This window comes from Molossus molossus, unplaced genomic scaffold, assembly GCF_014108415.1.
Source record: "Molossus molossus isolate mMolMol1 unplaced genomic scaffold, mMolMol1.p scaffold_m16_p_4, whole genome shotgun sequence".
NCBI classification, from domain to species: domain Eukaryota; kingdom Metazoa; phylum Chordata; class Mammalia; order Chiroptera; family Molossidae; genus Molossus; species Molossus molossus.
Window position 1 is genome coordinate 100025740 of NW_023425377.1, and position 19365 is coordinate 100045104.

Sequence of the window (19365 nt, forward strand, 5' to 3'; positions counted from 1 at the left end):
TTTATTGTGAATAATCTTTGTGTTCCTTTAAATGGTTAAATAGTAAAGTCTACTGAATAGTACCCAAATAATGGAAATCTGCACAGATAATGTATAGCTTTAATTATAGTCATAGCTTCCATCAATATTTAAGGCTTTCCCCTTCTCTGTACCTTTCACTTTTTTTTTTTTTTTTTAAATCAGAACATTTAAATTTACTGGTAATTTGCACTTACAATCAAAATCAACTTCCAAAGCATAAGTTTATAAAAATAGTTTATTTTAAAGACTCTCAATAGGACTCCAGCACAGTGTTCAGATATACCAACAGGATAATCGTAAGTCCAGTGTATTTTAATCCATGATGAAAGCTGCTCCAGACCTGCTTGTTATCAAACCTGTGTATACTGTCTAACTGGGCAGGGATGGGGAAGGCATGGATTCAAACTCTAAATTAAATATGAGATCATTGGAATTTCCCCCTACGAATCTAAAGTGAAATTTTCACATGGATACAATTTCACAAAGGTTATAAGTATATTTCAACTTACAACTAAAGGAAGCATTCGGTTTTTTACAGTGTTTAAAAAATCTAAATCCATAATTGCTTCTTTAAAAAAAACAAAACCCTTCCCATATAAAATAAAAAGTCTACATTTCTCTGGAAAGGCATGTATTCACCTAATAGTAAGGTCCAAAATGAGAAGAATTACCATCTCCAGAAGAGGGAGAGGGAGGCAGGGGCGGAGGGGGAGGAGGCGGGGGTAGGGAGTATGGTCCAGGAAGTAATGAAGGAGGTGGCATGTTGGGTGCAGCCCAACCCATGTTCACAAACGCAGGTGGTGGAGGTGGAGGTGGTGGTGGCAGCGGAGGAGGGAGTGAAAAATTATGCACGTCAAACCCTGGGGGAGGAAAGGGGAACTGTGGCATAAGATGATCTTGTCTCGGAGGTGGCAGTCCTGAAGTCTCCCGAGATACCACGTGCTCTGCGTTATAGAACTGTGGAGGCGGGGGCCTGCCATGACAAGGTCGAGGGTATCTACCCCGGGGAAATCCTCGCGTGAATTCTCTGTTGCGATATCCTTTTGGATGCTCTGAAGCAGAGCTATGAGCATTCCAATTCTGATGTACTTCTGCAAAATCTTCACCTTTGAGCAGAGTAAAAAAAGCATAAAAAAATTAAAATTAATTTTAATACACCAAAAAATACTGTTTAGAATTTCAGTAATGCCTTTTCTTTAACTTTCAGTATATTTCAAGGTAGTGAAAATGCATAAGGTTTAAAATGATCAATTTTAAAGAATCCAAAGGCCAGAGAATCAGGAAAAAGAAAGCCTAGCAAGACAGAAAAGTTTTAGACAACAATTACTCGACTCCAACCACACAGCGCAGAGAAAAGTAGATGTCATGATTGCCCACACTCTCAAAGGCTGAGTGGGGAGCGTAGACTTTCTCCCTTGACAATCTGTAATGAGATGCCTCAACCTCCCACCAGGCTGGTGTCAGAGTAGGCTGAACAGGGAGCCAGTCACAGGCCTCCTGCAGTGACACTGGAGATCACATGGGAACCTACACTTCTGCCTCCACTGGTGCTAACACAGTATTCCTCCACCTTGCACTGGGTGGCATCAGAGAAGACCTAGTGGAGAGTCAGGACTTTGATCACCACCTGGGGGTGACAAGGCTAACCCCATTATTGTCAGGGAACAGTAATGAGGTACTTCTACCCCACCAGGCAGAAGAGGAGGCCTACCTTTGCCCAGCAGTAACGAGGCACCCCTGGCTCAGGTGTCAATGGAAGAAGAAAACCTGGACTTTCATCCCTCCTTGGTAGGAGTAGTACTAATGTGACAACCTCCTTCCTTTCCCTGACAGAGCAGTTTTAAAAACAAGACTGCTAAACAGAAGATTTAAATAAGATCTAAAGTCTCGTAACATAATACCCAGTATGTCCAGGTTTCAATTAAAATTTCACTCACCTACCAAGAACAAAGATGATTTCAAATTCAATGAAAAAGCTAAATTAATCCAGGCCAATACCAAGATGACAAAAAGTTAGAATTATCTGAGAAATATTTTTAAATAATCATAAAAATGCTTCAACAAGAAATTATGAACATACTAAAACAAATAGAAAATCTAAGCAAAAAAACACAAAATACAAATAAATAGAAATTTTAGAACTGAAAATGCAATAATACAGTTAAGATGTAAATTCACTCCCAACTAATATGCATACAAATTTAATGCAATTCCTAACAAAATCCCAGCAAGACTTTTTGTCAAGATAGAGATTATTCTAAAATTTATACGGAAAGGCAAAGTAACTAGAGTACCTAAAGTGATTTTACAAACTTATAGAAAAAACAATAGGAGAAAATCTTTAGGATGTAGGTGTAAGCAAGAAATTCTCAGACTCCATAAAAGAAAAACTGACAAACTGGAGTTCATCAACATTAAAAATTTTTGTTCTGCAAATGACCCTTTCAAGAGGATGAAAATACAGTCAAGACTGACAGAAATATGTATAAATTCATAATTTAAGAGTTAAAAAAGAGAAATACAATTCGATGATGGACAGAAGACATGACCGAATATATCACTGAAGAGGTTTAGAGATAGTGAATGAGCACATGGAAAGATGTTCAGTATCATTAGCCATTAGAAGATGCAAGTTAAAATCACAGATATCACTATATACCTCCAAGAATGGCTAAAACAAAAAACAGTGACACCACCAAATGCTGGTGAGAATGTGGAGATACAGTCACTCACACATTGGTGATGGGAATGTAACGTGGTACAGCCACACTGAAAACCAGTATGGCAGATTCTTGAGAAACTAAACATACAACCATCATATAATCCAACAACTCCACTCTTAGACATTTATCCCAGAGAAATGAAAAGTTGTGTTCACATAAAAACCTGTACACAATGTATAAAGCAACTTTATTCCTATAACCAAAAACTGTTAACAACCCAGATGTCCTTCAATGTATGAATGGTTCAACAACTTGTGGTATATATTCACATACCACTCTGGAATAAAAAAGAACAAACTTGACACATACAACAATCTAGATGAATTTTCAGAATATTATGCTCAGTGACAAAATCCAATTCTGAATGCTAACATATTGTATGACTCCATTTATATAAGCATTCTTGACATGACAATTATTATAGAAATGGAGAACAGATTTCTGGTTGCCAGGAGTTGAGGAGGAGATGGGAGGGAGGAAAGTGTGAGTGACTAAAAAGGCAACATGAGGAATCTTCTCCTGTGATGGAAATGTTCTATATCTTGACTGTACCAATGTCAATATCCTGCTTGTGATATTTTACTGTATAGTTTTGCAAGATGTTACCACTGTAGGAAACTGGGTAATGGGCATATAAGATTTCTCTGTATTATTTCTTACAACTCCGTGTACATTTATAAAAGGTTTAGTTAAAAACAAAAAAAGAGCCCTGGCCAGTTTGGCCCGCGGACCAGAGAGTCCCGGGTTCAGTTTCCACTAAGGGCATGTAGCTCAGTTGCAATTTGTTCCCGGTCCTGGTTGGGGTCGTGTGGGTGGCAGCCACTCAATATGTCTCTCTTACATCAATGTTTCTCTCTCTCTCTCTCCCTCCCTCCCCCTCTCCTTCCTGCTCTATCTGAAGATAAATGTAAAAATGTCCTCGGGTTAGGATAAAATAAAGAAAAATAAAAAAGTAAAAAGAGCCTTGGCTGGTTTGGCTCAGCAGTTGGAGCGTTGGCCTGCAGACCAGAGAGTCCTGGGTTCAGTTCTCTCTAGGGGAACGTACCAAAAAAAAAAAAAAAAGAAAGAAAGAAGGAAAAAGGAAAAAGAAAACAGAAAAGCAGAAAAGGTATAATAAAACAAATGTTAAAAAATACTTTTGAGTTAGATATTAAGTATCATATCATTTACTTCTAAATATGGAAGCCACTAGGTTTCTTAAGAAAAAGTGCTAATGAGCACCAATAACCGTAACAGGGTGGGGTGCTTTTCCCCTCTACAAGCCATTTCCACACGCTCAAGCTTAAAAAACCGCCCCTGAATATTCTGCGTGACCCTCCCACCATTTCCCATGCTACAAAATGCCTCAATGCTAGCTGGACGGAAGGAGGTAAAAAAGAAAACCCAGAAGTTTTCTTCAGTTTTATTACTGATGAACTTATATAAATGTAAGCAAAGATTTTTTTTTTTTAATTACTATATGTTGCATTTACTCACTTGATTCATTAAGTTGAGATCTTAATTTTTTCCGGCCTTGAACGCGGTATTTTTTTCTGTGTTTGGCTTCTTTTTCCTTTTCATCATCACTAAAATCTAAGGCCTGACAGAGAAAAATATAAAGATTTATGTCACATGAACGTACTAATTCAATGGTACATACTTGGAGACGAGAAGAATAAGCCTATTGTTTAGCAATGACACTGAAAGATACTTTTTTGATATTTAGTAGTTTTTGGTAATATTCGAATTAATTACATATGATAGAAAAATAAAGTATTTTTTAAAATAAGTGCCTAAAGACTCTTAATTGACACAGGCCAGTAGTCAGATGAGTACTCAAGGCTTTTTGTTTTGTTTTTTTAATTCCTAGGCAGTTTCAGATAGGTAACTTTAAAATAATAATCTTTAAAAACCTTGAGATTTGGCTACTCTCTAGCTAGAAGTTTGACTTCCAGCTAAGAGTCAAGATTCATCATAGCGCCAGCTGCCAAAAATGCTAAAAAAATGATTAGTTAGGAATAGGCAAATATTATAAAGTATCAGATTTAATATAAAAATAAAAGAATGTTATATCTTTCATTCAAAAATTTATATATTCATAAGCCGGGCACTATTCTAAACACTATACAGATACTTTTTTATTAGTGAAATGTCAAATGTCAGGGATAGTAAGGGTTACAAACAAACAATAAGGCAAAGTAAGGGTAGAGAAAATCACTAGGGATGCGATTTAGATAGGACTTCAGGAAAAGGCTTTGGTAAGCAGATACATGCATAATCAAACTTCCAAAAGGAAATCATTTTAAATTATAAGAGGGCAAGTCAGATATAACTAAGAATTGAAATTTACTGTTATAGCTCACCAAAAAAACAAAACTGAGAAGCTTTATATATTATAACTTCTATGCTTTCTTAGAATTCAGGTATTTTATTATTCTATTAATACCAGAAAACAGATATTATGTTTCATAAAAAAAAACATATGAAAGCAGGCTTCACTGTGTATGCATGTGTGCACATTCAAAGGAAGACATGTAATGTATAGGATTTGCAGTTCAGTCTTGCTGAAATATATTCTAGATCAAATCTTCCATGAACCAAGAGTCCACAACCTCAGAATTCATAATCAAATTCAGAAACATTAAAGAAGAATTCATAATCAAATTCAGAAACATTAAAGAACTTAGTAACTTCAAATACCTTAAGTACCTTCATGATTTTTATTACTGATCTTAATGTGCTAAGATTTTTAAAGCTCATGTGAAATCTGGTATTTTCCAGGCAGCAGAAAGTACTGAGATCAGATGGAAAACATTTTTTTCTCCAAAACTGTACAACCAATGAGAAAGTAGACACATAAACCAATGAGCAAGTGCTATGATTCAGTGCTATGACAATATGGGGATGAAGAAAAAGAACAAGGGCAAGGAATGTTTCTTGGTATGGGTAACCCAAGATAAAACTTGAATGATGAGTTAACAGTGAAAATAAGGAAAAGGAAATTTCTAAGGAGTGAGAATTTGTGCAGAGGCTCAGTATATTTGAGAAATTAAAATGGTTCTGTAAGACAAAGTGAAAGCTTCTTAGAGAGAAAAATCAGAGGCAATGAAATCCGAGAATGAAAAACCTTACTGTGCCATTTTAAATAACTAGGCACTGTCTTAAAAGCAGAAGGGAGGTATTAAAAGATTTTAATTGGCAATAAGCTATTTTAGAGAGATGATTTTGGCAATATTTTGCTATCACCTCCTAAAATCAGATAAAATTTCATAATTTCCTTGCACACAATTTAAATTTCCATTAATTAAACACATTTATTTAACTAAAATTAAGTGCTCATATTAGAAAATGAATATGAATAAGATTCATTTCCAAAAGTAAGTTTTAGCTCCTTTATGCAATCCCAACATTTCCTATTTGCACAGCACAATTTTTAAAAAAAACTTTAAACCCCACACGTTCCAAATTCTAATCTACATTTAACACTAGGTCATAAATCTAAACTACAAAATGTCATCACAATAAAATAAATTTTAGACTCTCAGAGTTTTCTATATTATGGAAATAACGGACGGTCAACTATTTAGAAAAAACTTCATGAAGTATGCTCAGATTTAGTTTTATAATTAACCTAATCAAACCAATTTTATAAATGGTTAGCATCACCATAATTAGCAACGTCAGTGCTTAGGTTTGAAACAACAGGGATATATAAGAATATTTGCATTTCACAAGAAATATCTTTCAAGACTTTTGTGAATTCTCGAATACTTTAAAAACATGTAATTTCAATGGTAAAATGCCCTATACATAATTAAGAACATTAAGTGAATCTTCAAGGCCTTAATGGAAATCATATGTATAGAAAACTAGAAAATAAAATCCCATGGTAATATGCACACTAAACTAAGACTACTCACTTGTTAAGTGACTCACACTGGTCAAGTGACCCTCTATGTGAGCGTTATCTGATTTTCATGGCTCAGCAAAATTAGAAATTAACATAGACCATGAATCTTCACCATTGCTTAAGAACATCTAAAATGAACAGAGTTAAATCTACAATTACCTAGAATTTACTATACTGATAAACCTCATCAGAACTACTGAACACATACAAAACTTCTCACTTATAATTATATTTTTATTTTATACTACATAAATTCATACTATTTTTAAGAAATGTATACATTCATTGCTATAATTTCTGTATTTTAATAACTTTAAAAATATGCATAAACATCTCCATGGAAAGTTAAATCAACTAAATCTACAGATTATCACTGACTATTTCACATCTCTAGAAAGACTGTATATCAAGCTACTTTGGGACATAAAACTAGTCTTGTTGGCATAGACTCAAAAAAGAAAATCAAGAACTCTCTTTTTAAGAAGATAATATTATAAAAAATGAGGTAGGTAGATTCTAATAATTTTGTACCTCCAAAAGAAAGGCAGCTTATTAAAAGCAACATTAATAAATATATCCATGTCTCACGTGGTAAAATCACTAAATTAAAAAATAAAAAATTTAAAAATAATGACAATTCTGCCTTTCCCAGGTGTTAAAACGTTGATTAAAAATATGAAATTATAAGGAAAATGATAAGCTAATCATTACTAAAACGTGACTGAAAATATTTTTTAAATGATCAATCAAAAATTCTTGAAAGGTACACAGCAGTCATGTGGGAGAGGGAGGGGGCATGGGCCAAAGAAGGCAATACGAGGAACGTTAAAGGACCTCCTTAAAGTCAAGAATGATTTGATAGGATTCAGTCCTGCCTTAATTTCTAAAATATTGGGTAAAGAGAGTTATCCTTACATCTGGTGGCGGTTCCTGATCATTCTCCCAAGATGCATCCGATCCCTTATCCCTAGGAAGAGAAAACACACAGTCAAAGAAATACTTGCTAATGCTGTTAAGCACTTACAAGTTTATGGTATTGAAAATAATAAAGTAGTAGACGTGAGCTCAACTCTTAATTTTGCAACATACATGAAAATAAAAGCAAAAAATAAAGGACCATTTTTATGTCTTTTACCTTGTTTCAGAAGATGTGGGTAGCTCATAAGAAAAACAGATTTGGTATTTTAGAATTGGGGTACCAGAATAAGAAGTCAAGGCTATGGTATGCAAAGGAAAGTGGTTTTGCAGTTCATAAGCATCTCTAGATGCTATGACTTTGATACTTGCATGATAACTGAGCTTATTTAGTTCATAAGTCTCATTTCAATAAATAATTATTCTACACAAACTGTAGGTCAGATACTGTTCCACATGCTAAATAAGGACACAAGAAAGAATATGAGGCATTTCCTTGTCTAAGATTTTCTAGGTTTAATGGTGGAGATAACAACATGAAATTCTTTTTACTCAATTTACCTGAGGAATATCAAGGATACTCCATGAGTAACCAAGGCTTAGTCCAACAATAATTCTCAAAGCAGAGAGGGTAGGTAAAAGGTTATCTAGTTTGGAGAGGAGTTTTAAGATTCTGAAGGACAGTATAATCACGAGCATAATTACTTTTAGTGGAAAGAGTTTTATACTCTATGAGCAACAAAAGTTACATATATCTATTAGGACCATTATTATAATTTATGAAAGCTCATTTTAAATCTTATTAATCTTTTTTATTTCATAGTTTGACAATATCCTCTTATCTAATTGATTACATTAATATATTACAAAGTATTAGTTCTCAACTACTTTAAACTACATCTCAAAATTAAATGGGATTCTCAGGAATTAATTTATTAAAATCATTAATACATTAATCTATATTCCATAAAAATCAATTTATAGATGTCAGAGGCTGGCAAATATAAAAATCATTAAATTTGTTCTGAAATTTTGATTCAGAATGTTGACAATGTAAATGAGGCATGAACTGCGATTTTTCCACCACTTAAAAAAAAAGCTTTTACTTGTTAGTTAACACCTTACACCCACACATTTAACAGACCTCCAGTACTCCTTTTTTCCACATATGCCATCTCATGGCCTGCGGTACCCTTAGCCTGGAGTTTAAAGACATAAATGTCCCCAAATAGTGCATTTAGTTCTGAAAATCAAAATCTGCTAAAGAAAAGATCAAGCAATATTTGAAAAACCACTTTTCACAGAGAGTAAGTTCATGGGTAGCTAGATTTAAATAGCCTTACTAGAGGAAGGTGAGCTGGAGAGCTAAACTTCTCTACCTCAAAGGCAAAGTATTTCACTGAGTTCTCATGACAGACACCAAAATAAAAGCTTGAACAGAACAGGCTTTGACAGCTGGGGCCTCTGTACAGTACGCATAATTTCCCAATTCTTTAGTTTATGGTTCTTTCTTTCCAGGACAAATTCTTATTCTTACAAAAAAAAAAAAAAAAAAAAAAACCAACAAAAAGACTGCTCTTGTTATTCAAAATCTATTCAATAAGCATTTCAGAAAATCTTTAGGTTTATTCTGTTTTTATTTGGCAAAAGCAAACTATATGACATATCCACAGAAAAACCCTAATATTCAAAGCAGAATGAAATGCTAATTATTTAAGGCATAATTTTAAAACATGCTGTGTAATCTTTATGACTTTACTGTCTATTCAATGCACCTTTCTTGTCAGTAGTCATTTAGAAAAATTAACCTTACACAGCCTGAAGAATAACTTAGGTAAAATGTGCCTTCAGATTATTAATTATCAGGAACAAAGTTTTACATCTGAAATAATAAATGAAATCGAGACTTGCTTTAATATATAAGTGGTGTAGAGACCTTCTTATGCTTAGTACTTCTGACATAGCACTAATCCTACTTACTGCTTGAAGTTCCCTTTGTACTTCCTGCAAAAACCACATCCCTAATGTTTCCCCTGTGACCTAGACCCAAGAGAGACTTGTGTGTCAAACTGAGTACAAAGTCTTTTTGGATTTAAGATCCTCTCTCCTTGTCTCAATATTTTGTGGCCTTTTCTTCCACTCCTAATTTGACAGTATTTTTAGTTGCTCATATTCATTACATCTTCATGAAGCATTCAACTTATTTTTATAGAAAAAGCTATTCTACTTGAACTATATGCCATTAGTTTACATAAAAATTAAATTACATAATTATAATAAGTTTGACTGACATAAAAACAGCATTACAGCTAACACTGGGCAACACAATTAATACAAGGTAAATACACAATTTAAGTAGAGCATAAATATGCAGAAATATTACTACCCACGTGCTATAGGCATCATTGAACATAGTTACAGACAACATGGAGAGCAATAATTTAGCAGTTAAGTCAACCCTGTTTATCACCACTTGATACACAGCTTTTCAGGGAAACATTTCAGTTGTCTTTTCTGTAAGTTTACAATTTACAAGTAACCTGAAATCTCCTTATTTTCTTCAGAATTATAAAGCTTTATGAAACAGTAAAGTCTAGAGTTTAATTCAATGAAAATTTAATTTAAAATGGAAAAGAATTTTTAAATGATACATTAATATTGAAGTAACAATGTATGTGTGTGTATGAATATATATAATGGAAAACACAGTGAATTAGAATTCAAAAAGTTTATATGGCCCAAATATATTCCTACTAGTTGATAAAATCATTTTGGGCAAAATATATAAATGATCTCTAGCTGTAAAAAAAATTGTAGCTTTCAGAGGTATTATTAGGAAGATAAATGAACTCTTTGGATAACATAGCATTTAAAACCACCATTACTGATAATTATTCCTAAAATATAAATATTAGATAAGCAAACAACCAAAATGTACTTGGGGGGGGGGGGGGGATGGTGCCAGCAGGTACTTACTGTTTTTCTGTGAATACATATTGGGTGAAGTCTTTCATTGATGGAGCAAAATACATAGTGTCCTTTATTTTAATACCTTTGTTCTCAATGTGCTCTGAAGAATTAAATCGTAACACATAAAATGGATGTGCAACAGGTCCAAATATCTCAAATATCTGTAAAATAGAAGAAACATAAAGGCCTCCTTTAACATGTAAATAATGACTCAAAAAGTTAGTAATATTTAAAATGGAAAGCACTGATAATTGTTATAAAAGGTAATTTTGTCAATGTCAGAGGAATAAAATAAAACTACACAGTAACTATCACAACCAGGATACTGACATTGATACAATCAAGATGCAGAACTTTTCCCTCACAAGAAAAGATCCCTCATGTTGCCTTTTATAGTCACTCCCACTTTCCTCACTCCCACCTCCCTCTTCAACTCCTGGCAACCAGTAATCCGTCCAGGGTTCAGTTAAAAATCACTCATCATACCTCAAGGAGTGTTTATGATCCCACCCCACACAGTCACAGGAAAACTTGACTGAGTGCACATAAGCAATTTAGCTAATCTAGAGTTACAGAAAAGAAATACTTAATATTTTAAAAAACTATCAGTTTCAAAGTACAGATTTGAGGCTGGCTAATACCGAAGAGGTAACCTGTGAAGAACAACTTTAGACAAAGCAAGGCTCAGGCCAACTCACTTCATCTCAAAGTTCCATTAAACCTCGACCCCTTCCACACTACCTACCCAGAGATAAAAGGGAGGAATAGCCTGCAAGGACAGTTTGAGAAACAGAACTTAGGCTAACAATTACACAATATTTACTTTAAGGTAGCCAAGAAGCCTTCTTTATACCTTAAATAACAGTATATCTTCTGTAGAAATACTCATATAAAAATGTAATCCAATGAACGTTTTATACTTGCCCTGTGGTGTTCCAAGTGTCCTTCCACTTGGCTCCAGCTTTAATACTTAACCATCTCTTATCCAAAAGCGGTACCTTTCTGCTAAATGATCTCAAAGCATTCCTGTCCCATAAAGCGGTCACAAATACACACACTATTACCACATAGTGCAGATATACCATAAGGTTGGTTGAGGAAAAAACTAACAAGCAGAGAAGTAAAAGTATGTTCAGTCCCCCAAATTCTCATTCCACAGCACAGGCTGCGCTTAGATGTTCTGTATGCAACGCGAAACAAGTTCCTGCAGCTGGGGGCCTGCCTGCACAGCTGGCTGGATGGATGTGCACAGAGAGTGCTCCATGAGAGAATAAGCCACACTCTCCTCCCCTCCCCACACACATCATATGCTAGATACTCATGGGTTAGCCTGAGAGGGACTAGTTAACTCCCAGTTTCTCTGGATAACAAAAAATATATCAAGGAATCTCCAGGCCGAAGAACAATGCTGGAGGGCTGGGCATGTGGAGGGCGAAGACCTGCATGCTGCCGCTCTGAGAACAGCCTTCAAAGATGCCTTGGATCCAGCTGATCCAGCTCTTCACTAAACTGTCCAGAGGGGAATGAACTTCCACAGCCATTCAGAATTGTCTCTTATCAATCACTGTACACCATTTGACTCCCCATTAATAAAAATGAAGTATAAACACAAAAATTAAAATGATTAAAGAATATTCTAATTCATTGACTAAGTCAAATAATTATTTCAATCACTGTGTGTATTACACAAGTTACGGAGGGAGGGAAAAAACTGTATCTGCATAACATGGAGACTTTCAGGAAATCATCACATTCGAACAATCAAGAAGGTAATATAGACTTCCGGTCAACATGGCGGCGTAGGGAAACGCAGTATCGCGTTCTCCCACAACCACATCCAAGTTACAACAAAACTACAGAACAACCATCATCCAAAACCGCCTGAAATCAAGCTGAATGGAAGTCCTACAACTACGGAATTAAAAAATAAAAAGCAGCTACATCCAGACCTGTAGGAGGGGTGGCGGCACGGGGGGTGGCGGCGGCAGCACGACGGGCTGGTCCCACACCCAAGTGTGGCGGATAAAAATTAGGAGGCTCCCGCGGCTGGGAAGGTCCTTCCTGAGGACTGAGGGGTCCCCGTCCCACACCAGGTGCCCCGCTCAGGGTTCCAGTGCCAGGGAGAGAATCCCCATAACTTCTGGCTGGAAAAACCAGTAGAAACTGAGGCTCAGGGAAGCTGACCTGGCTGGAGCCACAGGAGCTCCTTAAAGGGCCCGCGCACGGACTTATCGGACTCTCTCCCTCTAAGCTTGGAGGGGAGGCAGCTCGAGGGGCACCAGAGAAATACAGGGAAGAACTGAGCTGTTTGACACTGGAGCAAGGGCTGGAGAGGGGGCTTCCTCGGGGACAAACATGCGGTAAGAGGCCTTTGTTCCTTTGGTGAGCCCTTCCCAGGGGCGGCAGACAGTCGCCATATCTGGGACTCCAGCAACCTGGCTCATACTGGTAGCCCCGCCCTGGTGACTCCCTGAGGCCCCACCTCACCCCACCCAACTTTCAAGCCCACCCAAGCTGTTGCTACTTGCTTAACCATAGGATTGGCCTGTCTTGGATCCTGCTTCAGGTTTTTCCTAAATTCTTTCAAACGAGCAGCATTGGGTCTCAGCGAGCCCCATACCTCTCGTTAAGTAATACACAGAAACAAACACAGGGAGGCAGCCAAAATGAGGATACAAAGAAACAGGTCCCAAATGAAAGAACAGAACAAAACCCCAAGAAAAGAACTAAGCGAAATGAAGATAAGCAACCTAACAGATGCTGAGTTCAAAATACTGCTTATAAGGATGCTCAATGAACTCAGTGAGGGCCTCAAGAGCATAAAAAAGGACCAGTCAGAAACGATCGCTGCACAGTTAGAAACGAAGGAGGCTTTAACTGAAATAAAGAATAATTTACATAGCTTCAATAATAGAGTACGTAAATCCAAGGAGCAAACCATCGATTTGGAATATAAGGAAGCAAAAAATGCCCAATCAGAACAGCAAAAAGAAAAAAGAATCCAAAAAAATGAGGATAGTGTAAGGAGCCTCTGGGACAACTTCAAGCGTGCCAACATTCACATCTTGGGGGTGCCGGAAGGAGAAGAGAGAGAACAAGAAATCGAACACCTATTTGAAACAACAATGGCAGAAAACTTCCCTAACTTGGTGAAGGAAACAGACATACAAGTCCAGGAAGCACAGAGAGTCCCAAACAAGATGAACCCCAAGAGGCCCACACCAAGACACATCATCATCAAAATGCAAAAGGTTCAAGACAAAGAGAGAATCTTAAAAGCAGCAAGAGAAAGGCAGCTAGTTACCCACAAGGGAGTTCCCATTAGGCTGTCAGCTGATTTCTCAAAAGAAACTTTGCAGGCCAGAAGGGAGTGGCAAGAAATATTCAGAGTGATGAAAAGCAAGAACCTACAACCAAAATTACTCTATCCTGCAAAGCTGTCATTTAGAATTGATGGACATATAAAGAGTTTCCCAGACAAGAAAAAGTTAAAGGAGTTCATCACTACCAAACCGTTATTATATGAAATGATGAAGGGTCTTTTTAAAGAAAAAGATAAAATGTATGAACAAACAAAATGGCAATGAATACATATCTATCAACAATGGAATCTACGAACAAAATGAACAGGAAGAACAGGAACATTCTCATAGATACAGAGAACATTTTGTTGGTTGCCAGTTGGGAAGGGGGTTGGGGGAATGGATGAAAAAGGTGAAGGGATTAAGAAGCACAAATTCATTGCTAGACTGACAAACCTCAAAGGGAAAGGGGTTGGGGGGTGGGAAGAAATAAACCAAAGAACTTATATGCATAACCAATGGACACGGACAATAGTTTGGGAAAAGGTGGGAGGGGGGCGGGAGTGGGGAGGAGGGGGTCAATGGGGGAAAAATGTGGAACATCTGTAATACATTTTACATCCAACAATAAAGATGTGGGAAAAAAAAAAAAGAAGGTAATATAAATATTCTTTCAAAAACATCATTAAAAATTCCTATCTAATGATATTTGACAGGAAAACAGATTTCATGGTTTTGATTTATTAAAAAAAACCCACAAAAACCACAGTAACAACAAAAACAAAACCTGCTTGAGGGAAAAATGTCGGCGGAGTGAACGGAAGCCACACAGACCGTCTCCCAGAACCAAACTGGAATTACAACTATAACACAGACAAATCGACGGGAAAAAGCAACAGAAAAGCAGCTTGGAGGACCATACAACGAGGGACACTGACTCCATCCCGGTAGGCTTGCGAAGGCGCGAGACGGGGGCTGGTCAGCAGCTCGGCAGAGGCCTTAGCTGGGAGCCGCGCCCTCGGGTTACACTCACAGGCAGCTCCACAGCCCAGAGCCGGGACAGAGGCTAAAACAGCCACAGCCACTCACCTTGGGCTCCGGCAGAGGGAGGGCGGACTGGACTGGAACTGTGTCGGGACACTCGGGATTTGGATGGCGCTCAGAGCTTTGGCTGAGTGCAGCCACGCAGGACTGTGGCCATCTTACTCCTTCCCAGGGCTCTGAGGAGAGGCAGCAGCCCCTCCCTCAGAGATCCAACCCCACCCTGTGGGCCATTGAAGTGCTAATTGAGGCTCACTAACAACCAGCATCTGCCTCAAACTTGGGAAATCCCCTTGTGCTAAGCACCTGAGGGAGCTTTTCAATCAACTGACAACCCAAAACTCATCAAGTAACCTCGACTGCTAGCCTCCAGGCAAAAAGCTAGAAGATAACAGTACCTTTCCTGGGCTGGCAACTTTAACCAGGAAAGTAAGACTTGACAGTGGTGTTCAACATGGGTACTCCCTCGCTCATCTAAACACAGGAGAGGGAGCCACAAACAGCAGAACACCAACACCCACAGGGAGAACTTGACAGGCTGCAAAGCCCACAGTGATAGCCAAAATGGGGAAACACAGAAACAGAAGCCAAATGAAAGAGCAAGAGACCTCCACCGAAGATGAGATCAATGTGGAGCAATTAGGCATGTTAACAGAGCTAGAATTCAGAGCCATGATCTTGAGGAAGCTGAACAGCATGAGTAAGGACATAGAGACACTGAAAATAAGCCAATTGAAAATTAAAAACCAACAAGAAGAGATAAAAAATGACATATCAGAAATGAAAAACACATTGGAAGGTTTAAAAAGCAGAGTAGAGGAAACTGAGGACCGGATCAGTAAATTAGAAGACAGGGTAGAAAAAAATCAACCAATCAGAAAAACAAAAGAAAAAAACTATTAAAAAACAGGAAGACAGCTTAAGAGAACTATGGGACAACTGGAAACGTAATAATATTCGCATCATAGGAGTCCCCGAAGATGAAGAAAATGAGCAAGGGATAGAGAATATATTCAAAAAAATAATGACAGAAAACTTCCCTAATTTGGTGAAAGAAGAAGCCATTCAAGTTCAAGAAGCACAGAGACTCCCAAGTAAGAAGAACCCAAACAGGCCCACACCAAGACACATAGTAATTAACATCCCAGAAATTAAAGACAAAGAGAGAATCCTAAAAGCAGCAAGAGATAAGCAACAAGTTACCTACAAAGGGAACCCCATAAGGCTCTCAGCTGACTTCTCACAAGAAACACTACAGGCCAGAAGAGAATGGCATGAGGTAATCAAGGTCATGAAAAACAAGAATCTGAATCCAAGACTACTCTACCCAGCAAGGCTATCATTCAAAATAGAAGATCAAATAAAGAGCTTCCCAGACAAAAAAAGGCTAAGGGAATACATTAGCACCAAACCAGCAGTGCAAGAAATGTTAAAAGGACTGCTGTAATTAGCAGTAGAAATGGGAAGAAAAATAGAACCACACTAAACAAAAATGGCAATAAATAAGTACATATCAATAATCACCTTAAACGTAAATGGATTGAATGCTCCCATAAAAAGACACAATAGCTGATTGGATAAGAAAGCGTGACTCATCTATATGTTGTTTACAAGAGACCCATCTCTCAACAAAAGACTCACATAGGTTGAAAGTGAAGGGATGGAAAAAAATTTTCCAAGCAAATGGAAAGCAAAAAAAAGCTGGGGTAGCAATTCTCATATCTGACAAAATAGATTTCAAAATGAAGACCATAACTAGAGACAAAGAAGGCCACTATATAATATTGAAAAAATCTCTCCAACAGGAAGATATAACCTTGATAAACATATATGCACCCAATATAGGAGCACCAAAATATATGAAAAATCTTCTGGAGGACTTCCAAGGAAAAATCGACAACATTGCAATCATAGCAGGGGACTTCAACACCCCGTTGACAGCACCGGATAGATGTTCTAGGCAAAAAATTAGCAAGGAAACAGAGACTCTAAATGAAGCACTAGACCAAATGGATTTAATAGATATCTACAGAGAATTACACCCCAAAACAACAGAATTCACATTCTTCTCAAGTGCACATGGGACATTCTCAAATATAGACCACATGATAGGACACAAACTAAATCTCTACAAGTTCAAGAAGATTGAAATCATATCAAGCATCTTCTCAGATCACAATGGCATGAAACTAGAAATCAATTGCAACAAGAACATGCAAAGACATTTTAACACATGGAGGCTAAATAGCATGTTATTAAACAATGAATGGGTCACCGAGGAGATCAAGGAAGAAATTAAAAACTTCCTGGAAACCAATGAAAATGAACACACGACAACACAAAATCTATGGGATGCAGCGAAAGCAGTTAAGAGAGGAAAGTTCATAGCACTACAGGCCTACCTCAAAAAACAAGAAAAACTTCTAATTGACTGTCTAACCTCACAACTTAAAGAATTAGAAAGCAAACAAAAAGAAAACCCCAGAGCAAGTAGAAGGAAGGAAATAGTAAAGATCAGAGCAGAAATAAATGACATAGAGACCAAAAAAACAATTCAAAGGATCAATGAAACAAAGAGCTGGTTTTTCGAAAAGATAAACAACATTGATGGACCCTTAGCTAGACTCACCAAGAAACAAAGAGAGAGAACCCAAATACACAAAATCAGAAATGAAAGAGGAGAAGTAACAACCAACACCACGGAAATACAAAAGATCATTAACAACTACTATGAACAACTATATGGCAACAAATTCGACAATCTAAGAGAAATGGACAAATTTCTAGAAACACACAGTCTCCCAAAACTATTCCCAGAAGAGATAGAAAACTTGAACAGACCAATAACAACTAAGGAAATTGAAGAGGTAATCAAGACTCTCCCAGCAAACAAAAGCCCAGGCACAGATGGCTTCACGGGGGAGTTTTACCGAACATTCAAAGAAGAACTAATACCCATTCTCCACAAACTATTTCAAAAAATTCAAGAAGAAGGAAGACTTCCAAACACGTTCTATGAGGCCAGCATAATTCTAATTCCAAAACCAGAAAAAGACACTACGAAGAAAGAAAACTACAGGCCAATATCCCTGATGAACATAGACGCCAAAATCTTGAACAAAATATTAGCAAATCAGATCCAGAAATACATCAAAAAAATTATTCACCATGAACAAGTGGGATTCATTCCAGGGATGCAAGGCTGGTACAATATTCGCAAATCAATAAACGTGATACACCACATAAACAAAATGAAGAATAAAAACCACATGATCATATCAATAGATGCTGAAAAAGCATTCGACAAAATCCAGCATCCATTTCTGATAAAAACGCTCAGCAATGTGGGAATAGAGGGACCATATCTCGACATAATAAAGGCCATATATGGAAGACCTACAGCCAACATCATACTCAATGGACAGAAACTAAAAACATTTCCATTAAGAACAGGAACAAGACAGGGATGTCCACTTTCGCCACTCTTATTTAACATTGTACTGGAAGTCTTAGCCACAGCAATCAGACATGAAGAAAAAATAAAAGGGATCCAAATTGGAAAGGAGGAAGTGAAACTGTCATTATTTGCAGATGACATGATATTATACATAGAAAACCCTAAAGACTCCATCAAAAATCTACTAGACTTAATAAATAAATTTGGCAAAGTAGCAGGATACAAAATTAACGTCAAGAAATCGAGGGCATTCTTGTACACCAATGATGAACTCACAGAAAGAGAAACTCAAAAAACAATCCCATTTACCATCGCGCCAAAAAAATTACGATACCTAGAAATAAACTTAACCAAAGAGGTAAAGGACCTATTTGCAGAAAACTACAGGTCATTGAAAAAAGAAATAGAGCAAGATGTAAAAAAGTGGAAGCACATACCCTATTCATGGATTGGGAGAATTAACATCATTAAAATGTCCATACTACCCAAAGCAATCTATAGATTCAATGCAATCCCCATCAAAATACCAACGACATATTTCATAGAACTAGAACAAATACTTCAAAAGTTCATATGGAACCAAAAAAGAGTCCGAATAGCCACAGCAATCTTGAAAAAAAAGAACAAAGTAGGTGAGATCACAATACCAGATATCAGGTTATACTACAAAGCGACTGTAACCAAAACAGCCTGGTACTGGCGCAAGAACAGGCATATAGACCAGTGGAACAGAACTGAAAACCCAGAAATGGACCCAAGGCAATACGCTCAATTAATATTTGACAAAGGTGGCAAGAGCATACAGTGGAGTAAAGACAGCCTCTTTAATAAATGGTGTTGGGAAAATTGGACAGCTACATGAAAAAAATGAAACTAGACCATCAACTTACACCATACATAAAAATAAACTCAAAATGGATAAAAGACTTAAATGTGACCCGTGAATCCATAAAAATTCTAGAAGAAAAATGTAGGCAACAAAATTTTGGACATCATACGGAGCAGAATTTTCACTGATACATCACCTAAGGCAACAGAAATAAAGGA

The 19365-nt window shown here is 37.0% G+C and overlaps 1 protein-coding gene across 1 annotated transcript in view; it reads right to left on the reverse strand.

The window, feature by feature from the left end:
* Nucleotides 1–286: 286 nt before the first annotated feature.
* NAF1 (nuclear assembly factor 1 ribonucleoprotein) overlaps nt 287–19365 on the reverse strand; it is a 50454-nt gene continuing 31375 nt past the window's right edge. Inside the window, exons 5-8 of the mRNA XM_036240552.1 lie at nt 10525–10679; nt 7549–7600; nt 4221–4323; nt 287–1127 (exon numbers count right to left, since the gene is read on the reverse strand). Coding sequence (XP_036096445.1) covers nt 661–1127; nt 4221–4323; nt 7549–7600; nt 10525–10679 — 777 coding nt within the window. The 3' untranslated portion in view covers nt 287–660. The remainder of the gene's footprint in view (nt 1128–4220; nt 4324–7548; nt 7601–10524; nt 10680–19365) is intronic.